At 37.9% G+C, this 24,625-nt stretch overlaps 3 protein-coding genes and 1 pseudogene across 4 annotated transcripts; 2 read left to right on the top strand and 2 right to left on the bottom strand.

The window, feature by feature from the left end:
• The first annotated feature begins 829 nt into the window (after nucleotides 1-829).
• Nucleotides 830-6,377, top strand: LOC141833808 (2-alkenal reductase (NADP(+)-dependent)-like; annotated as a pseudogene).
• A 2,879-nt stretch (nucleotides 6,378-9,256) lies between these two features.
• Nucleotides 9,257-9,974, top strand: LOC141842775 (two-component response regulator ORR41-like). The gene is made up of 4 exons (XM_074730803.1): nucleotides 9,257-9,358; nucleotides 9,433-9,579; nucleotides 9,705-9,824; nucleotides 9,921-9,974. The coding sequence occupies exons 1-4, from the start codon at nucleotides 9,257-9,259 to the stop codon at nucleotides 9,972-9,974; spliced, it is 423 nt and encodes a 140-aa protein (XP_074586904.1).
• Nucleotides 9,975-11,319: 1,345 nt separating this feature from the next.
• LOC141812549 (amino acid transporter AVT1H-like) lies at nucleotides 11,320-13,488 on the bottom strand. Its single transcript, XM_074700548.1, is given in 4 exon segments — nucleotides 11,320-11,951; nucleotides 12,491-12,687; nucleotides 12,690-13,100; nucleotides 13,184-13,488. Coding segments are annotated over 4 exon segments (1,416 nt in total). The 5' UTR covers nucleotides 13,452-13,488; the 3' UTR covers nucleotides 11,320-11,411.
• A 3,930-nt stretch (nucleotides 13,489-17,418) lies between these two features.
• On the bottom strand, nucleotides 17,419-23,246 carry LOC141835792 (uncharacterized). Of its 2 annotated transcripts, XM_074723174.1 has the most exons (8): nucleotides 23,093-23,246; nucleotides 22,576-22,638; nucleotides 21,747-22,121; nucleotides 19,052-19,279; nucleotides 18,625-18,979; nucleotides 18,417-18,541; nucleotides 18,209-18,344; nucleotides 17,419-17,908 (listed from the first exon to the last, which is right to left on the bottom strand). In XM_074723174.1, the coding sequence occupies exons 3-8, from the start codon at nucleotides 22,088-22,090 to the stop codon at nucleotides 17,669-17,671; spliced, it is 1,428 nt and encodes a 475-aa protein (XP_074579275.1). In that variant the 5' UTR covers nucleotides 22,091-22,121; nucleotides 22,576-22,638; nucleotides 23,093-23,246; the 3' UTR covers nucleotides 17,419-17,668. The 2 variants fall into 2 exon arrangements, with proteins under 2 accessions (XP_074579275.1, XP_074579268.1); XM_074723167.1 differs by lacking the exon at nucleotides 22,576-22,638.
• Nucleotides 23,247-24,625: the final 1,379 nt, after the last annotated feature.

Below are 24,625 nucleotides of genomic sequence, written 5' to 3'. Positions count from 1 at the left end.
TATCGGAGTGGCCGCCATGGCATGATTCCCGTTGCCCATTGCCCCTTGTTTGCCATCAAAAATTAACTCCAAAGGATTCTTGCTCGTATAGCACCAAATCGAATCTCTCTCTCTCTAAATGTTACCAGCCAACCCTCCTAATTATTGCAATCATAACAGAATTTATACTTTGTTATTACAAAAAGATATGTAAAATTGTGTCTTAATTTGTCTCACGGTTGGTTTGACCATGGGACATGGACACTGTTTGTATGAATATTCCATGACAAGGTATCTGTGTTTTTTATTAGAAGAAAAAATGGCAAAGTTATTTTTTTAATAATGAAAGAAATATTTATCCTTTTAGATTATATAAAATAATTTATCAAGTATTATCTGTCACAAATTGAGATTTTCTGCATTTTTTTAATTTTTAGATGTTTTTCATTTAATAAATTATATTATAAATCGTTTTTTAAATATTTTATTAGATTATAATCTCGATTGATTAAAAACATAATTAAGTTACTAGGAAAACTAATTGTCATTTTCCCATTTAGTGAAATGGATTCAAAGTTTGATCATCATGATAGAAAGACTGGCTTTTAGTTTTAGGGTTGCTTAGAGTTTTTTTTTATATTTTTTATACAATCCATGTGTTTATGTATTGGGCTACATCGATCTCATCATCATCTCTATTCCGTTACGTCATCGTATCCTCAGCCTGAGTTGTGACATAATGAACTATCCCGTTAAATCGTCCAGATTATTTAATTTGTCGCCAAATGCGTTTATCAATAAAACCTGACCTTGAACTGAACGGATTTTACCAATAAATCAAATTAAAAGCAACAGGCATAGTGCTCCTTTTCAACGCCTCTACCGCAGGTAGCGAAGAAGATCGAAGGAAGGAAATTGGAAAGCATGGCGTCGGAGGAGCTGAGCAGCAAGCGGATCCTCCTCAAGAGCTACGTGACGGGCTTCCCGTCTGAGGACAACATGATCCTGACCTCCGCCACCGTGCCGGCCAAGCTCCCCCGGGATCCACTGCCCTGCTGCTCAAGAACCTCTTTCTCTCCTGCGACCCTTACATACGCAGCCGCATGTCAAAGCCCGTCGCCACCAGCTACAGACCCTCCTTCGAACTTGGATCGGTAAGAAAGTGAAGGGATTGCGCCCTTTTGCTTCTCCTTCTTGCCCCTTTCCTTGCCCTCTGTTCAAAATATCCTCCTTTTGGTTGTTTTAGTGTTGTTTTCGTTCTTATAATTCTCTTTTTTCTAGTTGCGTTTTGTTGGATCGGTTTCTCAGCGAGTGAATTTTCTTTACACAAGTTTGTTATTCTTTTAGCTACCATCAGTTTTGGAAATCTATTTAAAATCACATGCTACATTGCCACTTCATGAATAAGTTAGGAAAAGGCAAAAGGAAGTGAGTGAATGGATTTCTAGTTTTTTATACTTCTTAATCTGATTAGATATGTAGTATAATGGTGCCAGATAAGATATATATGTGCCTGATAAGAAGTATCCCACAGTAGATACATAAATGGTGTAATCTGAAAATTGGTATGAATGGAACATAAACAATCCAGTAGCTTCATGTTTCCCAAGAGGTCATCACCCCTCAATTATTAATTATCATGCAAACCACCCTGTTCATCAACATTTACATTATTATAAGCAATGAGTAAGATTGAATCTCATTCTAAACCTTTCTCCAATATCCCGAAATATAAAATTAAGGGAAGTAAACGAACAGTACATTAGAAATAATGGCATCAAAACACATTAGAGCTTTCAATCTATGGTGCCACTTCTAACTGCAATTCGATGTGAACATTAATTAATAGTGGGATACATAGTTTAGGATCTTAAGTTTGTTGGTTATGCAATAAAGAATGCTTAGATAATGATATAATACCTGATAAGTTTTTATAGTGTGCTGTATTACTGTCAATATGAAAGATATAACTTGAGGCTTTAGTTTCAAGTTTGATACGGTGGAAAGGAGAACCTACACCTGGCATAGTCAAATCAAAGGTCAAGCTTAGGTAGAGGTTAAAAGTCAAGCCTATGTGGAAGTCAAAATGGTCATCCAACTCCTCCATCAGCTCAAGCCACTTGACTCATTCAGCTCGATCCACCCGACTCATTCAACTCGACCCACACGACCGCAGAGGATTCAAACTCTTCTACTCCTTCGGTTCAGCCATCTCGACTCTAGAGGATACAGGTTCTTCAACTCCATGTGCTCAGGCCACCCGACTCATTCAACTTGGCCCACCCGACTCTAGAGGACTAAGACTCCTCAACTCCATCAGCTCAGTTCGCCCGACTCCAAGAACCTCGACCACTCGGCCCAAACAGTTTGATCTTCAAGGCCACTTCACATATATTTTATTTCTTTATCCACAGTTGGGACATACACCCTATGTTGGCCCGTTGACAGCTACTACGAATATTCCCAAATGCAACGTCATGGTTGAATAAGGAGACAATCATACATTTGTCAGACTTGATCCCCTAGATGCCCCTCTATAAACTCGTGATGCTTAGTGATTGGAGAGATCTTCAATGGTTATCGGATCTGGTCTCCTTATCGGCTCTAACGTGGAGATGCTTTTTGTGTTACTATATAAACCCTAGAGGAGTATGCGCAGGGGTATTGTCACACGCGCACTCACCCTCATCTTCTTTTTCTTCTTCCATAAGTTCTATTGCTTTCATCTTCTCTCAATCCCTGTGCTAACTTGAGTGTCGGAGTTGCTAACTTGACTGTCGGAGTGGCCACTCCGAGTCCCCTCGGAGTCTATTCTAACCCTCATCTAAGCATTGCAGGCGTCCCAGGGACTCTCTTCACCTTCGTCATCCTCGATCTCGTGTCCTCAGCAGTTGCTTCTTGCTGATTCACCTGCCAACGGTCTCAGACAAGAACAAAGTTCATACAGTAAAAGAGACATTCTGATGGAAAATGCTCGCCTTAAGAAATTTGATTCAAATGGGCAAGCTTTTTCAGAATAAATTTCACTTTATGTACAGAAAATTGCCATGCAGATTCTTTAACTCAGTTTGAGCATAGATTGTGTGCTTTACTATTTATCTGGTCCCATGCTTCTAAGAGATCTATACTGCCAGTAGATTAGTCTATTTTTCCTCCAAACTATTTTGTGCTCACCTGAAAGAATATTGATAGTTCACCATTATTTTCATTGACGGTCCAGTGGTCATAAATATTAAACATTGCTAAATAGGTTCCTGAGCTATATACCATTTTCTTTCTTGTACCAAGCATATGGTAAATATAACCATTTTCCCACAGGGCTCCAGATCAATAAGTATAAAATTTGTCATGTGGTCAATCAATTTTTTTCCCCAACGTACTTTTGTTGCTTGTATAATTTTACTTATCAAGAAAGTTAATCTCAGTTTTGTGGCACTGGGGTGTGCAAATAATTTTAAAATATTGTAGAATTAGTTGCACTAATCATTAATTTTTTGTAGGCTTGGGTTAAAAATAAAAAGATCATTTATTCTTTCCTCTGTTCAAGCAAGTATGATGAACATTATTAACTGAGATTTTAGTATTCATGACATTTCTCATAATGGCAGGTAATTGTTGGCTATGGTGTATCCAAAGTCATTGACTCTGGCAATCCAGATTTCAAGGTTGGAGACTTGGTGTGGGGAATTACTGGGTGGGAAGAATACACTGTGGTGGAATCACCACAAGGGTTATCTAAAATAAAATATACGGACATACCACTTTCTTATTACACAGGGATTCTGGGTAAATGGCAAATTATCCTCTAACACTGCATACACCATTGAGAAACTTATTCATTTTTTACAATGCATATAATTGGTACTTATGTACACCTTAATTGGTTGTCGATATGAATCTAAAGTTAAGCTAGATATTAATTGGAGAAATGCATATTTTATATCTGAAATCTCATATATTCTTATATCATGGATATTACTCATCTATCAAAATTTGATAATAGTGGCTAGAAAAGCTTCCAGTAGATAGCCTTGAATTGAAAATTTTTACCAGTTAAGATTCATGTAACTCCTCTTTTTTTGAAATATATTTGTCACCATCGACAAGCTTTGTTGCCAACCAATTGGTTTACGATCAGCTGCTGTATATGAATGGATTTATTTTCTGTGATTCCACTGCTTTGAGCCCAATAACTGCGGACAAACATGCTTTGATGATGATGATGTGAGTTTCCTCTTTTTTATTTTTCAGGAATGCCTGGCCTTACTGCGTATGTTGGTTTTAATCACATATGCTCCCCGAAGACAGGAGAAACAGTATATGTATCAGCAGCATCTGGAGCTGTTGGTCAACTTGTTGGCCAATTTGCGAAGTTTTTGGGTTGCTACGTAGTAGGGAGCGCTGGTAGCAAAGAGAAGGTATTCATAAATATACCTTGTCTTCTGGTTTTCTGATTTACTAGTTAATGTAACTGGTTTCCGTTGCTTGACTCAGGTTGATCTCTTGAAAAATAAATTAGGCTTTGATGATGCCTTCAACTACAAGGAGGAGAAAGATCTTGATGCTGCCTTAAAAAGGTCAATATCTGAGATATAGAAGTTTTAACAATTATGATTTGTTTGAAACATTGAACAACATAGGATGCTCAAAATTTTCTTACATCCTTTTGTCTCTAATCATCTTATTTTGCCACTTAAACAAAATGACTTGAATCAATACTAAAGTTTTCCCTTTATATTTCTATGCCTACTGGAAAGGAACTGAAAGAAAACATGTGACATTTGCTTCCTCAATTCATTTGCTGCGTATTGAATCACTTTGTATTAAGATCACAAAATCTTGATGCTATCTTAACAAAAATATCTGAGACTTGTTTTCAAACTCCAAATATTTTACTAATCTGTGTGACAACAATCAACTACCAAGGATACTTTTGTTGCAGCTTCTAGTCTGTCCCCAATCCTAGCCATCTATGTGACATGAGCCAGGAATATAAGTTTCTGTTTATATATGTTGGGATCTGCATGCGCCTAAAACCAATTTTAGCTGCATAAAATGCAGCGGAAAAGGGGATCCCTCCAGAAGATCCATGCGAAATCATATTCGTTTTACCGATTCTATCTACTGGAATCGAGGTTACCTTCGATGCGAGTCCTTTGCAATCCCGACAGCAACTCTTGCCTTCAAAGGTTGACGGATCTCAGCACGATCACTGTGCTCGCACCTCCACGGTATCCACATGAACACTAAGATGGAGAGGAACCAGATCGTGGTGTTAGCCACAATACTAGGTTCGATCAAGGTAGAAGAGAAGAGGAAGAAGACCAATAGTCCTTCTCTCAAGAGTCTCTCATCCTTTTTTATATCCAACTATGGAATATGAAGGGTTTTTGACTCTTGAGATTCCATGGAATTAATACCTTTAATAATCTCATGCATGCCATGTATGATGATCATGCAACCCTCTTAATGATGCTCATGCAACTCTCTTAATGATGAGGAAATTAATACCCTATTAATCTCATGCATGATGATCATGTAACCCTCTTAATGAATTCGATTTGACTTGAGTTCAACTCAAGTTTTACTCAATCCGAATTGGCACTAAGGGCTGACACTAACAATATATACTTCTGTTTTTAGTGCTATTCATTAAATGAAAAACATGTTTAAGTCTAATACTGCATATATCTATGTTTTTCTAGGTGCTTTCCTGATGGAATAGACATCTACTTTGAAAACGTCGGTGGCAAAATGCTCGATGCTGTGTTGTTAAACATGAAAATTTATGGCCGCATTGCTATTTGTGGCCTCATATCTCAGTACAATCTCACACAACCAGAAGGTATATATAACATATTGGCTATCTTGTCAAAGCGCCTCCGCGTACAAGGATTCGTTGAGCCTGATCACAAGCATTTGTATCCTGAGTTCTTGGAGACGATGATTGGATACATCAGGGAAGGAAAGGTGACTTATGTCGAGGACATTGCTGAGGGCATAGAGAAAGTTCCATCAGCACTTGTTGGACTCTTCACTGGTCAGAATGTCGGGAAGCAAGTTGTTCTTGTTGCACGCGAATAAGATGCATGGAATGTTCTATCCCACAGTTTTCGCCCTTGTTGCACACGAAGTTGTCTTCTTTTTCTTCTTAAAGGGACTAAGGGCGGGCGCCCTGTTGCATCAAAAATGTAATAACAGTATGTATTGCATAGGCCATGCAGTGGCTTATCTGGTTCATAGACGGGACACCTCAAAGTGTGGGTCTAATACATGTACCTCGAAGTGTGGGTCTAATACATCATCTTAATGTTGAGACAGAGTATCTCGCCTGCTATACGATCGGTCAAACTATTTTGCTCTCTTCCTTAATGCGATAATGTTACTTGCCACTCCACTGATAAAAGATTTTGTATCCTTCGCAGTTTTGTTTAGCATGGCGGCGGGCATCTTGATGATCAGCTCCAGACTTAGCTTACTATCTGTTTCTATCCAGAGCATCAAGAACCCTGCTTCCCATGTTGCTTCTAGGCCGACGCAGATCCCGGCCAATTCTGCATCTAAAGGGAACGTAGGCCAGGAGGTGGACTGTTCAAATGCATTTACCCAGAGTTCCTAAATTGGCTGCCAATTCAGGCCACTTCGAATGGCAGATTCAGGCCTCCCATTGGATCTTGGCATGGTTCTCCAAATGTACATCCTTCTTCATTGCTTCTCTGAACTCAATGGCATGTCTAAGGATTATTTTATCAGGCCTCCACGACCACTGGAACTCCGAGTTGTGGGTCACCCGGTTTTTATATCATATTTTACAGCAAGCCTTAGGGAAAATCCAACCTATTTATGATTTATCACACCGAAGAAAGCGTTCCGGTAATTTTATATAATTTAAAAAATTATTTAATAAGATAATTAATTCAAACTAAATCTAAAATAAATTAAATTATATTTTTTATAAATTTGAATTTGATTTGGTTTGAACTTATTTATTTAAATATTATTGAACACTCAAATTTAATTATTTAAAATTTTTATATATTTAAATTTTTTTGGTCAAATTTATTCACACTCTTGATATGAGCTTTATTAATGCATAATCTCTGTTTATGAATATTAATAAATAAATTTATTTGTTTATCTTATTTAATTATTCAATCTTATTTATTTAATTAATTTTTTAATATATTAAATAAATATAAATAATTTTCTTATCAAATCAAACATTAACCTTATACTTTAGTTCACAATCTTATCTTCTTTCCCAAAATTGGGCTTCTTGCCTAGGGCGATAAAGAGCCAAATCAATCTAAATTTTATGGTGTTTAAATTTATTTAATAAGATAATCAAGTGAATTTAAGTTGAGTCTAAAATGAATTAAATCATTAAAATAATTATTTAAATTTAACTTAATTTCTTTCTTATGAATTTGAGGTTGACTCGAGCTTGATGTGAACTTGATTCGTTAGATATTATTGAACTTTAGATTCAAACTTATTTGATTATTTAAAAATTTTAATATTTTAAATTGATTATTAAGTTTCATAATATAAATTTATTTATTTATTTTTTATTTATCATATTGATAAAAAATTTATTATTAAACATAGTTCATAAATTTTATTAGTGAATATTATTCATAAATATTATTTATAGTTTACAATCATGAATATTAATGAATTGAATATATATATTTAAATTTATTTATTGAATTTAATGAGTTATTTAAATTTATTAATTTAAGAGTGGTAATACATAATATGAAATCATAGTATGAAATCGTAGCATGACACTCACATTGGCAGTGGATCCCACTGGCATTTACTGCATGCAATTGTGAGTGTAATGCTAAAATGCTACCATTTCATGGTAAGTATCATTGACTTTGTGTATATCAAGTGAAGGTAAATAAATTCTTGCTTCTAGATTTATCTTTGTATATCATAAAATCGACTATGTAAAATCGTTAATATAGCAAATTTTACTTTTTGACTGAAGAACATTTTTTGTTGAAGAAGGTAAACAAATTCTTATAAAATTAAATACCCAAGTTACCTGTGAACATTTGATTCGTTTACCGCTCCATTCATGTTTGCTTATCAATCCTTGAAGTCTCATCTGTGTTTTGTCTCTCTCCTACCTGCGAAAGCCAGAGCACATCAGGCGCTGCCACATTAGTCGCGAGCTTATCCGTTGCTGCGCCATATGCTATTTCAGGATCCTCATCGCGATCCACTTCCAAATTTTGCTATCTTTATCCTTGGGATATTTGCTCTTGTGGTGTTTCCATATTTCCCAGACCCATCCGAATGGGAAAGCATATCTTTCCTTATCTGCTTCTGCACCAGCTAGCATCCATACCATAAGTTGGCTTATTCGTAGCCAACTACACTAGTTCTTCTTCCCAAGTTGGTTGATTTCTTCCTTGATCTGCGTAGTGCTCATTCGAATAGCAATTGGCTTCCTTCTTCCTTTTGGTTTCCATTTCTGTACTCTCCGCGCGCATCGCTTCCCTCTCCGGCAGAGAAGGCGAACGCCGGCCTCGCCGCCTATTCTCCGGCAGCAGACCTCTTGTATTCCAGTTTGGCCTCTCATGCTTTTCTCTAATCGACAGCTGGCTGTTAAGCTTTTCTTCAAATCGATCGCCACACAAATACGCACAAATTTCCCTCTATTAACTGATTGATTTTGATGGTCGCCAACCACCAGAAGATAGCATGTGGTAGAAAATTAATCCGACACTTATTTATTTCTTATTAATAAAAATTAAATAATAAATTTAAGTATATCAAAATCAATATAAAAATCGACTAAGTTTTATCCCCATCCCTCTAGCCCTCACCACAGCCGTTGAGCACCACGGCTGACGTCAAACTATTTTTCTTTCACGGCGGGACCCAACGTAATGCAGCAGCCGTTTTCTTCAGAGTGGCGGCGCGACCACCTGTCAATCAGGCAACCCTTGCTAAATTTGGAAATGACGCCCTTGCTTTATGAGTTCACTGCACGGTGTAGTATTCTACTCCGCCGGGTGGGCCCCACAAGACTATGACGGCGACAAGCAACGTCTGCAGCTGGGCACGGAGTCACCTGCGGAGGCTGCGCCTGCAAGTGCATTGATACAGTAGGAGGAGGATGCTCACCGGGTTGCCATATCCGGCCACTATCGCAGCGCACGCTACCGCTTGGTCGACATCGGGGAAGGAACGGACCCGGCCACGCCCACCAACAAGGCAACAACTAATACAAGTAGCCACGTTTAATCCGCCCTACGCGCGCATGTTCTGCTCTTCTCCCGTTTCTACTCGCATGGCGAGCCTGCAGGCGGTTTCCTCCCGTGGCCGAAGAGCCCTCCTCGTCGAGGACAATGTCATCACCCGTGTGAGTACTCGATAAATCTGTCCTGTTCTTCAAAGGACTTGTTCGGTGGTGATCGATTTGCCCGGCGGCTGCAGGTGGTGGTGAGTAAGCTGATGAAGGATCAAGGGATAGCATTGGAGGAGGCGGAGAACGGGAAGGCGGCTGTGGAATCGGTCAAGGAAGGCAAGTCATACGACCTCATCCTCATGGACAGGGAAATGTCGGTCATGGATGGTCATGAGGTACCATGCATGCTTCTGTTCTATTCTCCTCCTTTCCAGTACTGTTTTCCCATCTCATCTTGCAGTTCTTTATATATATATATATATATTTATTAATTTTGATCACTAGCTAGATCTGGTTACAGGCCACAAAGCAGCTACGATTACTGGGAGTGAAAACCCCCATCGTGGCTCTCTCGTCGGACAGCCAGCAGTGTGACAGGGACTTGTTTCTTAAAGCCGGCGCCGACGAATTCGTCGAGAAGGTACATACATATATGGATCATGTATATATATTAATTTCATGGTCATTTGATCGAGTTAAATATTTTAGCTGCCGTTCTCTTGGTTTGCAATTGCAGCCCCTGACAAAGGATAAACTGGCTAGGATCCTTTCCAAGTATGGTCTTCAATGAGTACACACATGCTCGCATGCTACAGCTTGCTTCTCGCTCGTCTTCTATATCAGTAATGAAAAACTGAAGTTTTCATCGTCCATTGAAACACCCTGCTGTGAGTTTGGTACCTGCCGTGACTGTTTCTTTTAGATCATCCTCAAGTTTCTCAGATCTCGGAATAGAAGTTAGTGTATATGTTATGGAATGTCCCTTTTTTGGAAGTCGGTCAATCTAAGTGTTTCTTGTGTACGTCATAATTGATAATATGGGCAGTCAACAAAGCAGTGTCAGATGCACAGACACGTGGCAGACAAAGAGAAAAAATCTTGGGAGCTAAATGCAGCCATATATATGAAAATATGGCTTCTTCTTAAATGCAGCAAGACAACTGAATAAATGCAATTCCAAAGTTGGAAATGTACAACTGCTCAAGCAAGAGTCTGGTGTAAGGAGAGGAAGAACTTTAACCGTCACTCTACTTTCTCATGGGAAACGTGAACCTCTTGCCTATTATTTTACCTATTTGCGGTTTATTATCCTTCCTCGCCACTTCTCTGTAGATTACAGGTAAAGGTAGCAGTTTGGTCGAGGAGTTAATCATATTGGATACAGTTGCCAATATACTTTGCTAGCTTTGGCACGAAGAAATCCTTGAAGACAAGAGAAGAAAACATGAATCTACCACATTATATATACCTTTCAGGTAAAATACTTCATATTAATTTACGTCACTTTAATTATTAGCTAGACTAAATACCTGCTGCTGGTATAAAGTTTACAATTCCATTATATAGTTACATAATATAATTATATGATTTAAAAATAGTTTGTATCTAAATAATGTTTCCAACCACTAACTTCTGATAATTTATAAGACACCCAGATGCAATGGCGGATTTAGATATGTATGGAATGTTAGGGCACTTGTTCTACCAAAATTTTAGGATAATTTCAGGTAAGTTTTAAGGCTCTCCTATTATTTTTAAAAATGTTTGGATCCATTCATAAAATTATTGTGAAACGTGGTTTCTATGGTCCATCGCTTTCACGATTGGGTTGGTCATTGAATTTAGTTTGAGATTCTTAATTTGTTCTTCTAGCGATGAAAAAAAAATATTAAAGAGTTGATTTTTTGAATAACATTTTAAAAAATTTGATTGCGTGATGGACAAGTGATAAGTGATAACGAATAAAACATAATATATATTTGTCAATAACTGATATATGCTATTCAGATTTTTCTGAATTTTAATCGAGTTAATTATCTGGTTTAAAACTCAGAATCTTTTAGATTCTGTTCGTTCCGGATGGTTATATCAGATTTTTTATTATGAAATTCTTTTGCTTATATATATATATATATATAGATATATATATACTACAATTACATATCGCGAAATCGACTTTGAAACTCGATCGATTCACTTGTTTTGTTCAAGTAGGATTAGATCTGTTTCAGTGGGAGTGGGCCCTCTGAATGCTTCGCAGCAAGGCGGCGGAGGATGATACAGTGCCCACCACCGCGAGCACGACCCCGAACACTATGAGCCCGGCATTGAACGCGACGGCGGGTCGCGAGACTCGCACCCAGCAGATCTTGAGGTAGAAGGCGCAGGGAAAGACGACGCTTATGGCGACGCTTACGAGGGAGCCGGTGAGGCTGAGGACGTGCTCGAAGTAGGGGACGGCAAGGGCGAGGGAGAGGACGAGGAGGAGCAACACGGACCCGACGCCGCCGCGGATGAGAGTGCGGGTGCGCGAGCCCATGCTCAGGGGAAGCCGCTGCTCCAGCTGGATGGCGAAGGGGGCGAACTCGAGCGCGTACTTGGTCATCGGCGTCAGCACAGTGGCCCAGAGAGCCACCTTGGTCGCGACCATGTGCGGCGGCAGGCTCAGCGTGATTTGGGAGCTCACAGCCGGCCCGAACAGCCACGCCCCCATGAACGCTAGCGCCGCGTAGAGCGTCGACACGATGGCGAAACTCGCCACAGACACCTGATTCATCATAATTTCATTAATTTGAGAAACAATTTTAATGACATAATCAAAGAATTATATTAAATAAATGAGGGCATACGATATAATTATCTCCTAAACTTAAAGTTTCTTAACAGAAGTGCAACCTAAAAAATATTTAATTTCCTCGCAGAAAAGTTGGTGAAAATTATTTAATTGCATGTAATTTTTATATCAATTTTAACCTATAATTATATATATTTATTTATACATTATATAGATTTATCTTTTCCTAATTTGATGTGCTTTGGTTTTTTATATTAATTTTTTTCTCTCTATATCTCACGTTCCTTCTAAAGCGATCAGGGATTAATAAACTAAATCCCAACAGAATCCAATTGGATCAAAATCTAGATATCGGTGACTACTGCCGTCCGATTTGGCCGATCAAAATTCAGCCGTCAGGGATTTATAAAGATTTGATCCGAAGGAATTGGAGCGAACAGCCTCAAAACGGACCGTCCAATGGGAATTTGTGTCGGAGTGTGGGGGACAAAAGAAGTATATTGATGCTTTACCTTGGTGAACTTGGACGGGTCCTTCATGGCGGCGTAGATATTTGGGAACACAATGTGCCCGGCGAAGCTGAACACGTACAACCCCGAGATCCCCGGAATCCTCTCCGCCCTCAGTACTGGAATCTCATGGCTCCCCTGCACCCCGCCGAAAACCGCCACCCAGGCAACCGTCGCAAAGATAAGCAGCGACATGAGGATCCCCCGAAGGAGAGGAACGAGATGGAGGACAGATCCCGCAGCCACAGCGTGGGCAGCGCCACCAGCACCGCCATCACCGTCAGCATCTGCTCCGTCGACAGATGGAGCCACGGCACCCGCGCGTGGACGACGCCACCCAGCACCAGCGGCAGGTTGTCGCTCAGGGAGATGGTGTAGGACACCAGCGCGAAGAAGATCTCGAGGTATATGAAGGTGGAGGCCACGATCCGTCCTTTGGACCCGAACGCCTGCTCTCCGATGTCTTGGTAAGTCTTGGAGCCGGCGTCTTCGTCGAGGCACTTCCCGATGATGTGCGAAGTGTACGCGCACATGACGCCGAGGCCGATGAGCAACAACACCGAGCTCCACCCTCCGTTCTCGAGTGCGTAGGGAGTCGATAGCTGACCAAGCCCTGAACCAGGAGAATTGATCACTACATGCAATCAAAATCTCGAAATTTAAGCACAGAGGCATCGGTGATTAACGCATGCGTACCTATAAGCATGCCTATCATGTTGATGACAGAATGCGTGAACGAGCTGGTGGCCTTGCCATGCTGCTCGCTCTGCAACTTGAAGGCTTCGTCTTCTCCGCGCTTGCAGGAACAAAGCTTGTTCTCAGCCTCCACGCAGCTCGCACAGATCGAAGCCTTCGCCGCCTGTGAGCCGTGGACTGTCTCACTCACTACCTGATTCCGGTGACGCTTCGTCTCAAATAATGAAGACCAGCATCGGATAATCTTGGCTGCTACCGTATCCGACATGATCCGAGTAGAATTTTATCACTGGTTGTTGCTAATGAAGGACCTTGTGGTGGTTAGAGAAAGCGAGAAGGATCTGTGGTGAATTTATAAGGATGTGTTCTGTTGTGGGGCAAAAGAGAAGATGCGATGGACAAGTTGAAGAGATGCTTACAGAATCAGTGAGTACTAGACATGCAATTTGATACACGATGGTCGGCAAATTGAAGAAGGATTAATAAGCCTACCAGAGAGATGGAGTGGACATCCATTGCTGTCCGTTAAGAACATTTTGCTCTGTTATGCTTTAGATTCTTTATTTGGAATAACGAATCGAAAAGGCACTTCAACATTGCTTCAAGAAATTATTGTGTGATTCACGGAGGATGTCAATTGAATCATAGATAATTGTAAAGAAGGCATGTTAGGCAGCACTGCAACAAAGGGAAGAGATGGCCACTTTGGTTGATTTGCTCTCTGTTTCTAATGGCCCAAAGGAATCCTATTTCGCTTCCAAATTGTTGGGATGCTTATGTATGCATGAAGCATCAAATTAAATATAGCGTTTGCGAGGAATGAATCAACAACTTTATACCGTGCATGTAACAACACTTCTAAGCAAATCTTTCTGCGTTTTATTAAATAAATTAATTTACTCGTTAATTGGTATCCTTGCTTGGGAAGCTTAAGGAAATGGAGTCGTGATCAGCCGCCACCCACGAATTTGATTCCTGGAACATCTATACATAACAAGCATCTCCAGTAATGGATTGATCACTGTCAGAAACTTGAAAGAGGAGGAAGCTGGCCAGATTCAATTGGCATGTGGATGAAAGGAAGATGAATAAGCAACCACGGAGCCATTAGATGCACCTCGATCCCAAAGAGGGATCGCAAGATTTGAATGATGTCATATTATGGGAGTGTTTGATTTAAGGTTCCCCATATGTAAATGTTCAGTTGAGTTCTTAAAATTTGTGCAATGGACATCATATGAGTGTTTGGGTTTAGATGGTGAATGTACATATGAGGTTGGGGTAACTGAAAATTGGGGGTTGGTAAAAAGGACCTCCATAGGTCCTTTTTGCCAACCTGAAAATTCAAATTACACATCTACTCTTGTAAAAAATATATAAGGATTTTTTCAAGTTTTTAGTAAGGGTAAATAAATAAATGGACATCTAAAATATAACTCAACCTCATATTCACCAAACACTCCATTTACATTTACATTTTCTCAACCTTTTCTCAACCCCAACTATACATTTACATATTTTCAACCCCAACTTTCCGTTGAAAAAATACAACTTAAAACCAAACACCCCCTATATTCCGGTGGAATCCAATGCCTTGGCATGTGGATCTATGCTTGACATGGCTAGCTAAGAATTAGGAGAACAGTGGCAATGCAATGGAGTAGTAATGTCATTTCCATGTCCAGTTATGTCCAAGATTGCAGGTGTAGAATCTTCTACATATATGTCGCCAAGCACATTTCATATTCGACCACTTTTCTTTTGTGTTTCTATGAATTTTCGTCGTGACTTGGCACCAACATGTTATCATATTGCTCTTTCCGAGAGGAAAAATTAATGTGCAAATCGTGTGAACTTTCATGCAATTCAATCGTGTGAATGCCCCTTTATAGTTGCATAATGTAATTGATTTCAATCGTACAATTAATGTAAGCCCAATTGAGCCCAATCAAAGTGGTTCTTCTCGCGTGAATTGTACATGAAGATCCTCCTTTGTTATAGTTTTCCCCCTCCCTTTTAGAATCTTTATGCCTATGTTGTTAAAAAAATGATATCCTAATGCTAATTTTTATAAAATTAATTATATTCCCTAATCATCCTTCTTACTTATTCTTTATTCCATTTTAACAAATACTTATTTATTACTACTCTATTCAACTTCAGAAGATACATATTTTCAGTGCATAAGAATGGTCAAAGTGTATTGGGTTATATAGCTCGCACTAGTTAGAGGACCGGATGGATTACCTATGTATTTAATCATAAATTTGAACTAGATATCATATTATTTTTCTTGAATGATGATAAATTTGGCCTGATTTTGGGAATTAAATTTGTAATCGAGGGAATAAAGTAATAAATTAAAGAGACGTTCTTGGATCAACATTTATCATTAGTAGACCTCGAAGTGCAATGAGTCATGCGGAAAGAGATTTGTCAAGAGATGGTGGTTTGTGTTTGTATTACCATTAGCTAATTAAATTGTAGTTGTGATGTAATTTTATTGTATTAGTCACCTTCCTTATCCAAGTCATTGTAGGGTATATGTAAGGGTGTAAGTTGTGTGTGACAGACTATGATATCACATTGCTGTAATAATGGTTAAACACAATGTCTTTAACCCGTAGTATGAGCTAGCTAGACTACTATAACGATGTTATCAAACTTCATGAGCAAACCTGAGATGTTATCAAACTTCATGAGCAAATTGATTCAGCTAAGTGAACAAATCTAAACAATAATAGCTACATAAATCAATATCATGCACGAAGACGAGCAAATCAGAGTACATGATCCGCATGAACATATATAATTACAAGAGATGAATCACAATGGACTAATGGAATCTCCTGAGAACAATAAGTACAGTAGAAGAATGAAATAAGGACAAATATATAGGATAACATAATAACAACGATCCAGTACTCCCTTCCTCATAATCTCTCTAGTAGGACATGGAGAATATGAAGGCAACGACAGCAAAGAAGGCTAAACCAACTGAAGGAATCTCGCGAACAGACAAGTTCTCGGCGGGTGGTGGTTCAGGGCCGTCAGCGGCCATGACGGCGGTGCCCATAACCACCATGAAGAGGACAAAGAAACTGGTGACAAAAACTTTTCTACCTGCTGCCATCTTCAGTTAGAACAAGTCTACAAGAAAGATTTTTGTGTGTGAGAGATGAAATCACATTCATCTTCCACCTCTTATAGGAATGCTAGAGAACAATAACGGGGTCAAGTCATCCCTAGCAAGTGAAGGATCACAAGTCGGGAAAGAAAAAGTCGTTGGTTTTATTATGAACAAGAAATTGAGGCAAGAAACTTCCATGTAAGAAAATCAGTACATATAAAAATAGGTAAATGGGCTCATTATTCGGATGTCATCAATATTGATAGAATGAAATACAACTCATCGAAGATTTTTTGTCAAAGGAGTTGGTTGGTTATTGATTGGACTTTCCAGTATTTTGGACGAACTGGCCCTATTTTGGCATTACTTGCAATCTTCTTTCTATCATGCAAATTCAAAACCGTGTGATGCTGAGCAAATCAAAAGAGAAGTCAACAAATTTGTGCAGAAAAGAAGGCATATCTTAAAATTGTTCGTTTAATATTACTAAAGAAATAAGCATGTAAGAAATAGTCAAAGTGTAGGAGGCAGCGGCGACGTAGAAGAAATTGCTGGACTTGCCTAACGTACAAGATGTTAATTTGAATTAGGAACTTGATTATAATCCGCAAAGTAAAACCAAAGACGGGTATACTTTTCTTCCCAACGTAATTAATGGATCACGCAGGGAAAGTTTTGGTGAACAGGATATGAAATAGTTGGGTTGACTTTAGACAAATGCTATGTTCAGGTACTGGAGAAGGACAAAGAGTTGTAGGACTTTGAAGGATTGGCAAGACGAGGATCAGCATATCATGAGACCAACTAGTGCACACTAATAGGAAAAACAAACAAAATCGTCGAAAGAGAAGAGGACACTATTTTAAGCATATGATTGTTCAAATGCTTAATTAATTGCAAATAGCATCAATTGCAGTTGGCCTTGCTTAGAAACGTCATATTTATATCCATTGGAAATTTTATTTTTTCAGTTCATTCCTTAGTGCAATCAAAAATTAAATGCTATATTCCAGTTATAATTCCTCAATCCATTCTATTTCACTTCGTTCTATTAAACAGAGCCTCCGTTCAATCATGTTTTTCAATCAAATAATAAACACCACGATGAAACTCAATGCCGACGTAACACAAAAAAGGACATCGGACCAAAAAAGTAGGAAATATGGCATCATTACAATTCAGGAGTTGGCCCGACTGTTGTTTTAACATACACTGACTAGAGTTTCGCCCGAAGAAAGTTTCGGAGACAGCTTACATTCTGCTAAACTATTGACTAACTATGGCTCGCATCTGTTTCACTTTTAATCAAACCTGTGATAGAAGTTCAAGTTCAGAAAACCGCCAAACATTTCAAATCACAAGCCAAAGAACCCAAGCTCACTGGCCCTCTCCTTCTCAAATGTCTCAAAATATTGATATATGATTGTGACAGCAAGAAGGATTCCAGTCCCGGAACCAATTGCACCCATAAAATCAGCTAGAACTGTCAATGCACCAATGCACATGCCACCAAATGCTGCAGCAGTAGGGATGTAACGGTTCAATTCCTTCTGCAAATTGGACTCCCGGTGACCTGGCATAACCATTTGTTGTTCCTGTGCAGCACAAAATTTACAAAGAATTTTAAGTCTAATCTATTCAGATCTAAATATGTAATACTGATAAGTAACTAATTATTAATGCATCAGAGGCGTATACTCTAAACCTGGCTATATACATGTCTAACTCCTCAGACTCTGCCATTTCAGAAGATCATAGAGTTCCACTTAGTGAAGTATAGCTCTAACAGGCAGTGGTGCCTATGCAGTAGGTTTTTATTTCAAGGTGCTGAATTACCAACGTTTATAGCTGTCAGGCAGCAACCTTTAATGTAATGGGATGATACTATACTGTACCTTAAGCTGCTTTGCCACATCCCTTGCAGATGAACCAGAAACCTCTATCCAAGTTTTCGAGAAAAGAGCGCAAGCCGAGAGCATGAAGACTATATAGAAAAGTGCATGAAATGGATTTGCAGCCATGTCCGCCAAACTGCATGATTTAGTTTAAATTAATTATTACAGGTGTTACATCAGCAGCATCAAAATGGGAGAGAGTGACTACCTTGATGGAGCAGTAATGTAGTAAGCTATACCACCAACAGGAATGGATTGGCCAGAATACTCTGATTCTTTCCACTTACCCAGCAGATTGACGAGGAAATTGCCACTGTACCTCCTATACAACAGCTGAAATGGACATAGAAAAACTCAGATTAACATAGGGCATACAATCATATAGTCATACAGATGCCTCTGTAGATATGATGTACCTGGGAGATAAAATAAAGGTTTGAGACAAGAGCTGACTGTAAGATGATGGGCATATTAGAGGTGTAGAACAGCTTGATAGGGTAAGAGCCTTGCTGCCCACGAGCATTCTTCGACCTCACAGGCAACACCACTCGAAAACCTTGGAAGTAGATAACAATGAGAAAGACCAATACTGTGGCCAGCAAGTTGGTCACATTTGGAAGATTCTGACGGTAGAAAGCCTCACGAAGAGCACGGACTTTGTCACTTCGAGTAATCAGTAGATGGAATAGGGCAATAACAGCACCTTCAAATTCAGCACCACGACCACTGTTGATGGTTGTCGGGCTAAATGCCTTCCAGATGATGTTTTCACTGCAGAATGTGAGCAAATGAATTAGGATCAACTATCATACAAAGTTAAGAAAGGAAAATGTTGAGACTTACCAGATATTAGTAGCTATGAACAAAGAAATACCAGATCCAAGACCATATCCTTTTTGGAGAAGTTCATCCAAACAGATGACAATGATGCCAGCAAAGAAAAGCTGCAATATAATGAGAATAGCATTCCCAGTCCCAAGTTGGCTGACACTGCCATACATTCCAGATAGAACATATGCAACTGCCTCTCCAATGGCAATCAGAATACCAAGTAACTTTTGTGCACCATTTCTGGAAAAGAAAATAATTACAATGAGATTGTCACTAGCTGACATGTAAATCAGAGATAGTAGCGCATGAGATTGAAATGACTTTCCTTTGGAATTCAGTAACTAACTAAACAATATTTCCAAGAAAACAACAAGAAGTTGATAAAAACTATACTTTCCTTTGAATTAAAAGACAACTGGGCATTAATGAAAATTATCTAATCATAGTCACTTATATGAGTATCAGCATATCTGATGCCTGGATAACATAGAAAAACTCAAATTAAAAACCAGAAGATCTTATATAACAAGGTATCTAGACTGCTCTTAATTATTAGTATATGCTCAGGTCTAAAATTTATTTTTACTAAATGAACAACTCCCTTACAATTTGTTTTACACCCACAATATATATTAATAGCTACATCTCCAGCATGACATTTTATCCTTATAGTTTTGACTTTTCTAAGCATTTGGTGGGGCCAATTGTCATTCAAATGTTAACCATATAATATGTTAACCTCCAACAGTTTGCTACCATGAGTACTCAGCATAATTTTGCCTTTTAAGTACATCTAATTTCAATTTATTACTTTCCATTTCTAATCAGATGCTGCAATGACTATATTTTAAATCCCGTCATTTTCGAATAGCTTTCCTGCTTATGCTTCTTTGCCTCTCCATTTTCAAATGTTCCCTGATTTCAAAATGTAACTATAGTATGAAAATCTTCGTTAGATTGCTGCCACAAGTACTTGGTATAATGTTGCCATTATTGCAATAATTAAATTTTTAATCCCTTCATTTACAAATAGTTTTCCTGTGTATACTTCCTTTCCTCCCCATCTTCAGAATATAGCCTGATTTCAATGGAAAATATGTAATATGTTGCCGGTAGCAACTGAATGCGATAGGAATGCAAATATCAATGAAAGTCCTTGAGTTAAAGACGCGATTAGATTTTCCTTTGAAAAGATGCAATTTGTTTGCTATGAAGAAAAATGGAGATTTATCATGTAGCTCTGAATCATGTTATTCTCAATACAATATTTAGACGTATAAATTAGTTTTAACTACCTGATGCATTTGTACACTAAATAATTGATTTTTCTCTCAATCCCTATTTCAGATTTTATTTCAAGTATTCTTATGCTTATTCCAGATAATTTACTACAAAAAGTAACATGTAGGGAAGGATATATACTTGATTCAGATTGAATAACAATACAAAATATTTAACAAATTATAAATGATTCACAATTCAATCAAAGATATGTACTACAAAATGGAAAGTCAATCTCATTTGTTTCATCAAAATTAAACTGTATGCAACTATATATCACATATATGCATCTTCTTAATATACAACTTTTATTTTAATAATGTTCTTAGCCTTACGACAGATAGTCCTACACTGGAGAATTCTCAAATAATACATCAAATAATTGACCATTTATTTCATATTGTTTTTTCTATGTAAATTTTTGGTAATAGTCATTTAACTAATTTCAATAATTTTGGATATTGTCTATCGAACAAAATTGCATATTGTCATTTTTAACCACAACATTTTCCTTCGATAAAAAAGATATTGTTATGAACTAATACTTTATCTTCTGGCATAATGTCCAGGCCAGTAACTAGTTGAACTAATAGTTATTTTCATCAAACCACTTTAATGAGATAGAACTCTCTGTAGCTAGTTTAGGTTCTGGAATTGAAGATAATGGATTTTTCATCCCAGTATGTTACAATTTTGTTCTTATCAAATAACAGATTCATCACTTGAAATAAACATTAAAATATCATACTAGTATCACGAAAAGAATGATTATTTAAACATGAAAAATTATATAAGGAAATCAAACCATGATTATAAAGTTGCACCAACTAAAGGACATTTTCAAGCTAAATATATGCTTGATTTCAACTTTTTTCTTGGAGAATACAACAAAAGAAGACAAAAATGTGATAAATGAACAATACAAGCATACACCACCGAAATGACTCTTATAGTAGAATGCATTTGTATCTTATAAGTATTTTTTTTCTCTAAGCAAGAATTTCAATGTTTGCATTAATTATGAAGGACTAAAATAATTCAACCATCATCTTGCAAGTACCATTAACACATTAAAGCTGTTAATCGTTAACAGCAAAGTAGTCAGTATTGAACACCCATGAATAAGAATAGGAACATAATTATCGCAATATTTGACTAGGAATATAAAGCATGCAACCAATTAAAAATCAATGGTATAGGTTGTCACATATCCAATAAAGGCAATAATACGATTTATATCTATAAGACACAACTTGAAGATGATTGTCTGTTAAGGTAGTCTTTATGACAAACATTCGAACAATACCTGCATTTCACTAACTAAACTTGTTGTACTTATTTGGGAATAAGTGTGTATGTACTACAGCATAACATCAAGACTACTTTTTGCTAATTTCAAAGAAGAAAGTTCTCAAATAAGACTTACAAAAGAGCACGATCCTCTCGAACACTGTTATCAACTTCAATAATCTTGGAACCAACCAAAAGTTGCACCACCAACCCAGAAGTCACAATTGGAGTTATTCCAAGTTCCATGACAGTTCCACGACTTGATGCAAGAATAACACGCATCCAGTAAAACGGATCCGCTCCAGTTGTCGAATGAATGCCATAAAGAGGTAGCTGACTGCAAACCAGAAAGATAAAGAGGGAAATAACAGTGTAGATGACCTTTTCTCTAAATGGAATTTTTCGATCAGCACTCTGAACTTCAGGCAAGAAAGCCAAAAATGGCCTAACAAGATGAAGAACTCTGAAACCACCAGCCATTTTGTTGACACTTTAGAACAGCAAACCACAACTGCACAACAAAATGACCTCTTTTAAAAAGCCAATAATAACATAGGCAAAACGTTTCTATTGCTTTGTCGACATCACAAGAAACAAAATACAGGCACGAACATTGCTGCATAAACAATGGAAATACGGGCATGTTGCAGTTATCCTTGTGAAAGACAAAACAGAATTAAAAAACTATCCATGCTGAAAAAACTATATAAACATGACCCGGATTTTAAAAGGGAATCAATTAAAGCCAACTGAACTATGAAATTATCCAATGCTGTGAGCTAAAAAACCGCACTTGATACTTTTGGTTAAAAAATTAATAAAGATAGCATGAAAGTGATTATGTCTAATAACAGACGAGAACTGTCACGCCCCGGAGGTGTCAATACCTAACAAGAACAGCATTCGATCAGAATTTTCTTAAAGGTTTTGGTTTCTAATACTAGATATTCAGCTGCCAAACTCACCTGCAATCTAGCAATTCCACGATTAGGAAGAGGATGCGGTTCACGTTGAAAGATGCCAAAGATCTTTCGCAAAGGCAAAAAAAAAAAAAAAGCATCACTTCATTAATCTCACGGAGTCACGCATGCATCTATGAGAAAGAAAAGGAAATATTGAATAACCAGAAAATTTCTTTTTCATATCACCGTTATCCGTACGACGTTGTTTTAGTGTAAAAAAAAAATCATAGGAAATTGCATCGATTCGATGAACAGGAAAACAACAATATCAACCACAAGACAATAAAAATGTCAAAGTGCATGGATGACGAAGAACATCACGGATGCAAAACAACCATGATCTGCAAAAGTGCGAACGAAGAAGAACAGATCAATAGAAATAAAACAGAAATCATAGATCAAAGGCAAGGAAACGATCCAAAATTGGTAGATTAACCAAATCGCCACGCGACCATACAATTACAAAGGAATTAACTACGATAGATCTGCGAAAATGAAGACGTAGGAGCTAAATTAATACCTCCCAACCTGCATCGCCTTCGATCAGCCCTAGGTCTCTCTCTCTCTCTCTCTCTCTCTCTGCTTGAGATTTGTTAGGGTAGAAAATGTTTCGACATGCTTTTGATATTTTGGGGCAGGGGAGATCTGGAGCTAGCAGACGACCTCGATGAAAATGGCTGGATCCGGTTAATTCCCAAGTCCGACCCGCAACTTGATTTAATCCGCAATATCACATTTTTCAAAAAATTTTAAAAGGTCGTGTTTTTTTGTTCGTAAAAAATTTATCCATATATATGTGTGCTGAGGATAAATATTTATTTTATTTTATTCTTAATTGTTTTAAAAAAATAAAAATTAACAAAGAAAAATAAAAGAACCAACATTGCGGTAAATCTGGACAGAAAAATTCCGTGTATTGCGATCTGCTACATCATTCAGATATGGCTACAAGGTAGGTAGTTGTAAGGTTCTTTAATCCTACGAAAAATTTTATACTGCTGCTCCTGTTAATTGCATGAACTTTTCCCTTCACTTAATTTTCCAGATGATTTTCTTTGATCTATACGAGAAAACAACAATTTGAGAGTTGCCATTTCTACTAATCATGTTATACAAAGCTATTGATCTTCCGATATATGCAAAGTCTTGCAAAAGATGTTCAAGGTCAGAAATTTCCCAACTAGCTTATTTACTTGGTTTTTATCACTATAACTAGCTCACTTTGCCCAATTCTTTCGCAATTGAATTTATAAGAGTTATATTCATCACCGAATTGGTTCACAAATTCTACTTTGAGGTTCAGAATTGCTATTTTACATTGTGTTACAGAGAAAGAACCAAATGTTCGTGTGGGTTTTGTTGCTTAATCAATTAAGTTGCAGATTTGTACTATGACCTGGTGAATGATGCTTCATCTCTTGGGATACAAATCATCTATTTCCCTCTCCCATTCTTCTCCTTTATAGGTGGCATCACTAGAAATCTTCACTGACTTCTGTCTTTTGTCCCTTTATTGTATATAGAGTTCCAAGGTCAAACAATTTGGACGGATAATTCCAAACATAAAGCCACAAAGCGACAATCCAAATTCCAATCAAATACAACCTTGAGTTGAGTGTAAAAAAAGAAAAGGAGGAAAGGATAAGGCATCGAGCAGCAAAATAACAATGGAATCTTCAAATGGACAGCCGAATCTAGATGGCAGCATCTTGTGATTGCTTCAGATCGTCTCACCCACTCATTGTGGGCAAATGGCAGGCCACTCCTGATGGCAAAACTTTAGCCTGCTTTTCCTGGTGGACCATCGATGGAATCTGATCTCTCAGCGAAGATAATTCAGCAAACATGTGTGCTTGTTTTCTTCCACCTCAACCACCATCTTATTCTAATCCACAGGAAAGAATCTCTAAGTGAGCCTCTCAAAGGCCTCAGTCACGAAGGTTAGACTTAGTGCTTTAAGTTTAATCATGTGACCCTTGAGCTAAATCATTTGTTTAGGGGAGAAAATGAACTGGCAGCATCTTGAGGTCCAGGATATAAAGACTTTGTTTGC

The sequence above is a fragment of the Curcuma longa genome, chromosome 1 (assembly GCF_044706935.1).
Source record: "Curcuma longa cultivar G26 ecotype Majalengka, Jawa Barat chromosome 1, ITB_CL_G26_1.1, whole genome shotgun sequence".
Classification (NCBI taxonomy): Eukaryota; Viridiplantae; Streptophyta; class Magnoliopsida; order Zingiberales; family Zingiberaceae; genus Curcuma; species Curcuma longa.
The sequence above is the reverse complement of the archived record's forward strand: the minus strand, read 5'-3'. Positions and strand labels throughout refer to the sequence as shown.